The sequence below is a fragment of the Pseudoliparis swirei genome, chromosome 12, assembly GCF_029220125.1.
Source record: "Pseudoliparis swirei isolate HS2019 ecotype Mariana Trench chromosome 12, NWPU_hadal_v1, whole genome shotgun sequence".
Lineage (NCBI taxonomy): Eukaryota > Metazoa > Chordata > Actinopteri > Perciformes > Liparidae > Pseudoliparis > Pseudoliparis swirei.
In genome coordinates, this window is record NC_079399.1 from 7,498,763 (window position 1) to 7,509,470 (window position 10,708).

Sequence of the window (10,708 nt, forward strand, 5' to 3'; positions counted from 1 at the left end):
CACTGGCAAGCGTCCCACATTAGTTAGTGTAATACAGACTTTAGCCCCTGCCATGCGTCAGCAGCCTTACACAACAAATAGTGTGACGTCCAAGTGGCTGTGTGTGTGTGGAGGCATCCGTTAGCGGGCAAAGTATTGACTGGCCTCAGATAGAAAGATAACACAACTGCAGGTCAAAGCATTTGAATGAACCGGAGCAGGTTACGTTGCACTCGGAGAGCATTGATCTTTACAAAGCTGAAGCTGCAGATGCATGAACAATAGTTCAAGTAGGATCGATATAAGTAAGTGAGTAGGTAAGTAAAGTTTATTTATATTGCACTTACCGCGGACAAAGTGTCGCAAAGTGCAGTACAGAAGTCAATTAAAACAATTTGGCATTAACAGGAGCCAAAACATGGACAGATTAAAGAGCAAAGTACAAAACACCGGAAAAAGATGGTGCAATAAAATACATAAACAAACTGAGAAGATAAACCGCAGGCCATAGAATGTTCAAATCAACCAAATGCCTGTGTGAACAGGTTTGTTTTGAGATGGAGTTTAAATGATTCTGTGGAATCAGCAAACCTTAATGGTGCAGGCAGAGAATTCTACAGCTTTGGTGCTACTCCCTCAAAAGTGAGAGAATGAGGGACTGACAGAAGGTTCTGGAGGTTGGATCTGAGATGGCGAGCTGTTGAATACGGGTGAAGTAATTCTGCCACATATGAAGGAGTTTGGCCGTGTAGGGTTCTGTGTGTTAGAGTGAGGATTTTAAAGTTGATCCTAAATAATATACTGTGTCTTCAATAAGATTACAGCAGGGGTCAGCTCCTTCGACTGGATCTAAAGGTTGTGTTTGTGGTTAATTGTGTCTTTAAAGAGGACACTGCATGTCTGCCAGATGCAGGGGGTTATTGTGCAGGTGACTTCTGACCTCTGACTCTGAAAAGTGGGTAACATGACCACAAGGATTTGCATTACGAGTGTGTTGGGAAGACGTTTTAGTGGAAACCCAATACACATTGACTGTGGACTTGTCCAGTCAACAGTTTCATTTCATTTCATTTATTTATTTATTTGTACAGGGACCGTACACATTAATCAACCCATGGGTAAATGTGTTAACGTTAGCTCAGGCTAAATTTCAGCTTTGGTCCCTGTGGCCAGATGTTACAGCCTTCACTAAAGGAGTAAGAGGTTAACACGGAAACATAATAGAAAAGCAGTAAACATGCAGGTTACGATAAAATACTGGCCTCTTCATAAAATCATTAAAACATAAAATAAACTAGAATGAGCACTCGGTAGAGCGCATACCGCCCTATATATATCACAAGATTTTTGATTATGAAAATGTTGGCATTAGTTGCATGCCAAAAAAAAAAAAAAAAATATATGCGGTAAAAAAAAAAAGAGACCTTTCTTTCCATGACCTTGACCTTTGACCCGATTGATCCTAAAATCTAAAATCCCCGGATAATAATAATAATCAATCACAATTTTCATCGATTCAAAGAACATTTGACCTACCTTGACCTACCTTGACCTTGACTGACTCGATCCCGATCGATCCCAAAATCTAATCAACTGGTCTAAATAATCATCCCACCAAATTTCATTCTTCGCGATTCGGTTCACTTTTTTTGAGTTCTAAAGATTTTGACCTGTTCATGACCTTTGACCTTTGACTTGACTGATCGATGATCGATCCCAAAATCACATCAACTGTCCCCCATAAATAAACATCATCCCCACCAAATTTCATGCGTGATTTTTGCAATTTTTATTTTTGAATAACACAATATACGCATAAATATATATCAAATAATAAAACATAACCTTAAGGTAAAAATAAAAATAAAAACAGACATGAAAACAATTATTATTTACACAATCATTGAGGAGGGAGTCACAGTTCATGCTCACACATCTGACTGGTAAAAAGCCAGTTCTTTTTGAGTTTGAGATTATTGGTCGAAGAAGTTATTTGAAAACTCAGTGAATCCCGTCTAGAATGCCCACATGAGGTTTATCAACATTAGGGGAAATGTCTTATAAAGTAACATCACAACTTCCATGTTTTTTAGAATTGTAAAATCTTGATGACATCTTTCAGACCTGCTATTTTCCTAAAATGAAGATCTAAACAAATCGTGCGTCGTGTTACAGACTATCTATATCATTACCGTCCACTGCACTCTTTGTTTGCCTTATAACACTACATTAAAATCTGTCTCAGTTTTTACCATCATCATCATCTTTATTATTGGCCTGAGCTTACACAGAGGGTAAATAAAGTTACTTATTGCTGTTAATCCATATAGAAAACCAAGATATTTATATTTAAAACTTGTAAGTGAAGAGATAATTATGTTGGCCACAGGTTTGGGTGTGTTGGATATTATCAGAATACTATGGTATGATATCAATGTTGGAACAACTGCACTTTTGTCTCTGTTTAGTCAGATTGTATCGGGCCAAAGAGTTTCTCTCATTCTTCCAGACCTGCTCAGCAGCAACAGTCACGCACTGCCACCTGCTGGTGAAGTCTTGAACTGATTAAATAAATAAACTAGTTGCTCATATTTTCTCAGATAATAAATATGATATTGCTGACATTGTGCTTTTGTTCGAGCAACCTCAGCTTCCTCAACACTCAATTACTTATTATCTTTAATATATGATAATACAGGGAACATTAATCTTCTTCATCTTCATCCATGTATGTAATGATACCACATATATTTGTCAGACTTTTTATGAAATCTTTAACACGACTTTTAATTATATATTTTTCCTGAAAATACACTACTGTGGGTTTTTTTAAACAAAAAGTACAACATACAATACTTTTTTCTAGCATTTTGAATTTTTTAAACTTTTTTACTACATACTTTTATTAGTAAAAAACGTTCACATTGTTTATGCCATGCTGTATTATTGCTTATGTATGGCCTTGATTATAAGTGCTACAATATTTAATTAATTAATAAATAATAATTATTTAGTAATTGATATTTAATTTTCAGGACATTTTCTTATGATTAAATATTTAATTTAATTAAATGGTATATCACAAATCTGCCTCAGATGGCTTTACAATCTATACCTACAACATCCTCTGTCCCGGGACCTCACATTAACTATGATTCATTAATGACATTTGAAAAGACTTACAGAAATTGTACACAATATACTTTATTATATTTTGATGACATTGTTTCTGAAATAAAACTACAACTTTCTGATGACACTTTTTTACAACCTACTATACCATTTTTTACTTTTCGCCAAATAATATACTCTTTTTTGTATGTGCTTTTATAGTGTTACCACAATTAATAATGATCTTTATTGTCCTTAGAAAATATTGATTAAATAAACCTAAAATATCTAATATCTATATTCATTGGTGTTGCATCTCTGGTTTATGGGTTGAGTACTTTGCCACTCAATGTGGCGTAACAGGAGTTTCACAAGATGGCACTGTTTGACTTTTTACTCTATGCCTTAACTTGTAATAAGCCTGCTTATTAAATATTGTAACTCACGTTTTCTAATTAGTTTTCTATCAATCAGTTACAATAGCTTACTTCAGGATATTTAATTATAGAGCCACTTATGATTTTTAATATAGTAAGTTTGACTTATAATGGAGTGTTTTTACACTGTGGTTTGGCTTCAAATAGAAAAAGAAAATCCATTGATTAATTAAGCACCAACATTATGCAAGTCTGACCTTTAAACCATCAATATGTTTGCTAATATGTTCTCGCTGACTGAGTAAATCTGTGATTGTCTTAAATTAAGAAGAACAAGAAGCCTTGCCATTACAAAGTGTGTTTGACTTAGTGCAGCGTAGTTGTGCCCCTGATTAGACACTGCATTCCTATAGCATAATGAAGTAGGGCTAAACCAAGATAAGAAATTACTTTCTATTGAAACCTTTTCCAAGGTAAGTTGCCACATAGTTATATAATAATAATAATCAAGTGAGTTGTCATGGTTATTCATTACATAACCCACACTTACTCACACGTAAAGTGAACTGAGGATGAAATGACATATCAGAAACAGGTCAGCATAGGTCATGACTGAATATCTAAATGCATCTCCAGAAATGAGGGACTATAGCATAGCGTGTTACAGGCACACGGATACATTCTGTCATCTGTGAAGCTGCAGGACAGGTGTGGGAGCTCAGTCCTGCAGCATTCATAGAAATAGGACATAGGAACCGAGCAAAACAGCAGGTAGCCACCCTGTTTGTTGACATGCAGTATGAGAGAAAGGATTATTGATGCAGGTGTATTTGATCACTGGTTACTTTAAAGTGATGCTCACCCCCCAAAAAATGGCAACAAACGCTTCATAATCTTTTCTAACAACACCTGTAAACTATAAATAAACAAAAAACAACAAACAGACAGATATGCTTATCACTAGTCTCTCCATATTGTACCACAAAGGATAAATATTAGCCACACTGTTCCATTATAAATACATTGAACTATAATAATAATAATAATAATAATAATAACGAGAACGGGCACTCGGTAAAGCGCATACCTTCGCATATCACAAGATTGGGCATTGAATTAAGAACATTTTGGCATTAGTTGCATGCCAATTGGATATAAATTGACCGAGCTATGGTAAAAAGAAGAGTTTGACCTTTTCATGACCTTGACCTTTGACCCGATCGATCCCAAGATCTAATCAAATGGTCTCCGGATAATAATCAATCATCCCACCAAATTTCATGCGATTCGGTTAAAAACTTTTTTTGTTATGCGAATAACACGCATACAAATAAATAAATAATTAATTAAATACACGGCGATCAAAACATAACCTTCCGCATTTTCAATGCGAAGGTAATAATAATAATAATAATAATAATAATAATAACTTTATTTATATAGCACCTTTAAAAACAATGTTTACAAAGTGCTCCACAGAGAGTCAAAGCAAAACAAGTGGAATAGCAAGAAACCAATATTACATTTAAAAGTATATCTTGAAATAAAAAATAAATAAATTAAAAACCAAATAAATTAAAAACAGACAACTAAATTAGGGGAACCAAAGTTCTGCATAAAAAGAGTAGATCATTTAAAAGCTGTTCTATGAAAATGGGTTTTAAGAAGTGATTTAAAAGAAGTTACTGATTCTGCAAGCCTTATCCCCTCCGGCTATAGAGCGTGTCACGTTTGGACCAATAAGGATCTTTGTCAGGCACTACGAGCCTCCATACACGTCTCTTATTGGTTGTTGGTGCAGGCATGGGCGGGGCTAAATAAGTGCTTTAGCGAAACAAGTGGCGTGCGTGCACCGACATGAGAGGAAGAAGAGTTGCGAGTAACAAGTAAAGCTAGAAAGAAAGAAACGACCGGTATCCACGAATTTAAGATAACAACAGGGGACAGCGCGGGGTTGTGAGGTAGGGAGTGTCACATGTTTGAATCCGGAGCCGAACATTATACTTTTCATGCAGCGGAGTTGGCTAAAGTTTGACGTTAAATAGTGGACGAGCCCACATTTGTAGTCATAGTGTCAAACAGTGGTGCTACATTTGATGACGTTTGTCAAGAAGTTGTGTTCCACTCGGTGGTATTTTGGTTTCTGGGCTCCACAGAAATGACCGTGCAACATTTTAGCTCAAGTCAAGAAACTAAAAACACATAGAAAAAAACAAAGTCTCATTCTGAAGTGTCAGTCATAACATATGAATCTACATTTTAATTATGAGAACCATGATATGCTGCTGCTGCTGTGCACCGATATGTATACGGGCTTTGGATACCTGGGTGCTTGTATTAAGACAATTAGCTAGTTTGAGAACGTTAGCTTCTATTGTTAACACAAAAGTTGTGTTGATACATGTTTATACATATGTAAAAGTAGGGTATCATTTTTGCAATACTTTTGCAAGTATAATAGTGTCATATTGGCACTAGAAATTAAAAAGTGAATTAGTTAGATTTCCATCATCTTCATCCTCGTAGGAGGAAGTTGTTTCCCCCATTAACACATAATCATAACTAGTGTGAGAGTATTTTTTAGGAGGGGACTGTCCTTCTCCCTATGCATTCATTAAAATATATTTACTGAATACCGAGTAGTTCCGCATTAGATGTGTCTATGGGCACTAGGGGAGAATCTGTTAGATGGTTTCATGTTTTTTTTGTGCATAATTCATTATATTTCTTTGTTTTGAATGTGTTGGTTTGAAATTGTTTTATCCAGGTCTACTGGTAAAGGTGGTTGACAATGGACGCCAACAGTGAGACCACGAAATTGAGCTCTGATCCTTCTGAGGCCCAGTCACTGGAGCATCAAAGAGGCACAGGTAAAAAAAAATCAGATAAAATCACATGTTTACAAGTATTTACCTTAAAAAAATAAAGCCTTGGGACTACCAGTGTTCTATTTAGAGGTTACATGTTAATACATTGTAATGTTTAGTGAGTATACGTGACTTCCCTGAAATCTGGAACTTTTGGCACAACAAGGTTATCCCGATATATAAGTTAACCAGATCCTGAAACAGAGAAATAGACTCAAACTAGAATGTCATTTGCTGCACTTTGAACTTCTTCACATCAACTGTTTCTTAGCCACTGATTAATGATGAAGACCAAAATAACTTTTTAAAGCCCGTGTCCTGAGTCACTCTGACCTCGCTGGCATTATACCAAAAGTGTCACATGTACTCATCCAAAACTACTCGTCATAGGGCCCATATTAAATCCAGTGCTTTAACGGAATAGAGCTTGTGGAACAAGCCAGGACTGAAAGAGAAACAGAGCATAGCTTGTGGGAGTTGATCAGAACCAAAGCCAATCCATTCTGGATCAAGCATTGTGTGTGCTAAACTACGCGCTGAAAATACCGTACAATTACAAACAGGATTTAAACTGACAATTCTGGATATCGGTATGGTTCATCCCTAGCTGTTTTGTGGCAGAACAAAGATTACAAAAGTGTATGACCAGAATATTGTAGGTGCAAGATGCTCTCCAGTGTTAAATGTTTCAGGGAGAAACCCCAAAGAGAAAAGTAAATACAAGTCGATGACGCAGTAGCTGAACGACTCAATACAAGAGAGTACAGTCTGACATGTTGAACATTGAAATCCCATTCATACATAATGTTCTGGAAGAGGATTGAGAGAGAGGTATGGAGGGCAACAGTCAAAGCAAATGACCGTAGGGACCCTGCAGTTTGCAGCTGCATCTCTGTTTTTCCTGCATGTTGCGCCATGAGAATTAAATGCAAACAAAGACACAAATGTTCACTTGCATGAGTATCAGGAGAGTGAATTTACATATATATACAGGACTGTCTCAGAAAATTAGAATATTGTGATAAAGTTCTTTATTTTCTGTAATGCAATTAAAAAAATATTAAATATTAAAAGAATAAAAGGCTTGCAATATTTCAGTTGATTTGTAATGAATCCAGAATGCATGACATTTTCGTTTTTTAAATTGCATTACAGAAAATAAAGAACTTTATCACAATATTCTAATTTTCTGAGACAGTCCTGTATATATATATATATATGTTTATATATATAGACATACAATGAAGTAAAGTATACAGTCTATTATAAAAACAGACTTAGCAGGTTTAAACAATAACCATAATGCAAGTGCTTCAGCAATATAGCAAAATAAGTAAAATTATGAGGTTTATGACATGACATCAAATGATATCAAAAGGTCATGCATAATATAACAGCTACAATATATATATATATATATTTGTACATGCTAAGCTCATCAGTGTTCATTCATTCAGATGTTTCTTTCCTATCTCTAATGATAAGGAATACCTGTTAGCGCACAGTGATACATGCAAGATCAGGCTAAAACCCCTTACACACACACACACACATACACACACACACACACACACACACACAATGACTTCCAAGATTGCCTCAGCATTCTTCTTGTGAACGTCTGACCTCTAATTCAGCAAAGTCAGCACTTTTAAAGCGACTTCATGGTTGGGGGAGAAAAGCTGTGACCGTGTCAAAAGTTACGGCATCCGGTTCCTTCAAATTAATTCCGATATCATTATGATATCATTTCGTGTGGGGATTTTGTTTACGCTAAGTGACCTTTCACCACATCCTTCCCCCGCACTTTCTGAACATAATAGATACCTGTCTATTGTACGTTTAATAGGTTTCAACGTATATTAAAGCTGGGGTCGGCAACATTGCAGAGACCAGCAAGAGTAAGCTCAATTTAGAAAGTACACAACTATAAAAACTCTTTTCCTAGAAGCTAGAAGAATCAGCTCCAAAAGTTGCAACATTTTGTGAAAGAGTTGCCAACTCAACAACAAGCACAGCCCCACCCTTCAGGCTTCCCTCCAAAGCCACTCCCCACAAACAATAGTTATTAATTCAATTCAGTTTATTTTTTATAGCCCACAATTACAAATTGCTAATTGCCTGAAGGCTCTGGATCCCATCCTACTTTGCAAGACTCCAGAAAACCACAAGTAGCCCCGCATTTAGTGATCGCAGCCTCTAGTGGAGCAATATGGTACTACACGCTCCTTAAGAGATGATGGAGCATCACAAATCAAGGCTTTGGATGTGAGGAGGAGAATGTGATTCTTGATTCTACAGGGAGCCAGAGCAGAGCAGCTAATACAGGAGTAATGTGATCTCTTTCTTAGCTTTAGTGAGTACACAAGCTGCAGCATTCTGGATCAACTGGAGGGACTTAAGAGACTTATTAGAGCAGCCTGACAATAATGAATTGCAGTAATCTAGTCTAGAAATAACAAACGCCTGAACCAGTTTTTCTGCATCGCTTTGTGATGATGTGCCCGATAAAATGTTACAGAGGTGGAAACAAATGCAGTCCTTGAGATTTGCTTTAAGATAGACATTTCTGGAAAGGTGCACTCATAAAAGCAGTTGGGGCGAGATCCCCTAGCGACACTGGCACTCAGTGGCACTTGCCAGCAGTTGCCCGCAAATGCCGCAACTCGTCAAAAGGTGCGGCAGCTAGTCAAAAGGTGCCACAGTGACGAGTCTGCGACGACTCAATGGCAAGCTCCATTAAAGTGCCCGTACAGCGGAAGAAATCACTTTCATGATCATAGAATGGAGTAGCTGCGGTTTAGGGCTGCTCAATACGTCGATCGCGATCTACCAGTCGATCGCGGCGTAGTATTGGTAGATCGCATGACATAAAAAAAATTGGCCCGCCAGCCTGTAATTTTCCCTATAGCACGTCTTTGTTCTTTTATTAAACTAAACAGCCGTCTGTTGTTGATCGTCTCTACGCAACAGCATGTCATTTCTGTCTCTACGTGTCGCGTTAACATTTCTCGGCTCGCGTGCTGAAAAAGTGTGAGCACCCCTGATATAGATAGCTAAAATAGATATATAATTAGTGTCTTTTTGTAGACTTACTTACAATATGCAATAAGATAGTGCTGTACATTACTGCTAGACTATATTTAATATTGTTTTGCTACTACTACGTTTCACTTCGTAATATATTAAACTTTTGACTAACAGTGGCATCTCCTCAGAGTAGAGTATCATAGTGGGGGTATAACAGTAGGCCTATGATCTTTTTTTCTTATTATTATTTTAAAAAGGCGGGTACATTACTAGGGTTGGGTACCGAAACCCGGTGCCAATATGGTACCGGTTCCAATAAACGGTATTACCTACCCGACGGATAGCACACGCATGCTTCTCTTTTTCTTTCGTGCCTGAGCCGATTAAAATTGAAAAAAACTATTGTTGTGAATTTCTCTGGTGACTCCGCCCTGTCAGCAGGTTACGATAGCCTATCATTTAACTTTGACAGCGGAGGCTGCGCCGTGTGCAGTGTTGCCAGGTCCGCGGTTTTCCCGCTGGAATTGCTACTTTTGAAGTGTTGCTGGTTGAATTTTTGTCCGCTGGTTCGGTAGACCTATTTTGCATGCAAATTACATGAATATCTTCAAATAAAAATCCATATTTTAAATGAAATAATTTATTTATACCCACATCCTACCAAACTGACTCCAGATCAGCACGTACACGCCGACACATCCGCGCAGTGCCTTCGATCTCCGCGACCTTGTCCGTCACCATGGAAACATTGTCACGTGACATCTAAGCACTTTGGTGCTAGTGACGTCACGACCCGACGTCACGGGCAAACCAGAGTCTATAAGTAGAAGTGATTTCCAGCAAAGCAGCAGGGATTTGTGAATCTCACAGGAGAGGTGGGCGATAGGCGATTCAGAATCGCCGCACGGAGGGAGGCGATTATATGGCGAGTCTGATTATGAATCGCCTACCTCCCCAACGGGTTGGACGGTTTACGTTAGAATCACCTTGTGTGATTACTTACACCCCATCCCGGGTGGGTTTGGTTCTGTGGGATTCACAAATGGGGCCCTTTTAACCCCTTAGTTTATTTTAGTTTAGTTTATTTTAGTTTAGTTTATTTCGATCAGCAAAATATACAACAATCAGAATTCAACAAAAGAAGAAAGTGGCTGACCGAAAAGGTCGAGGCTGAAGCTATCTAGCTTATAAGTGCCCTAACCTATGATTTCTCAAAAAAACTTATTTCAAAGAACCATATATATATATATATTAGTGCTGTGAAAAATAACGCGTTAACGCGTTATGATTAAATTACAGGATTAATTAGTTAATTTTTTTAACGCATGTGCAGAATGAGCTTCC

General features: G+C 37.4%; 1 protein-coding gene across 4 annotated transcripts in view; it reads left to right on the top strand.

The window, feature by feature from the left end:
- The first annotated feature begins 190 nt into the window (after positions 1-190).
- Positions 191-10,708, top strand: part of slc2a12 (solute carrier family 2 member 12) — a 17,663-nt gene continuing 7,145 nt past the window's right edge. The window contains exons 1-2 of one of the 4 annotated variants that reach the window (XM_056428403.1): positions 191-284; positions 6,235-6,337. In XM_056428403.1, coding sequence (XP_056284378.1) covers positions 6,259-6,337 — 79 coding nt within the window. In that variant the 5' untranslated portion in view covers positions 191-284; positions 6,235-6,258. Of the gene's footprint in view, positions 297-573; positions 690-5,329; positions 5,429-6,234; positions 6,338-10,708 lie in introns of those variants that run through there. The other 3 variants (XM_056428401.1, XM_056428404.1, XM_056428402.1) reach the window with 3 other exon arrangements.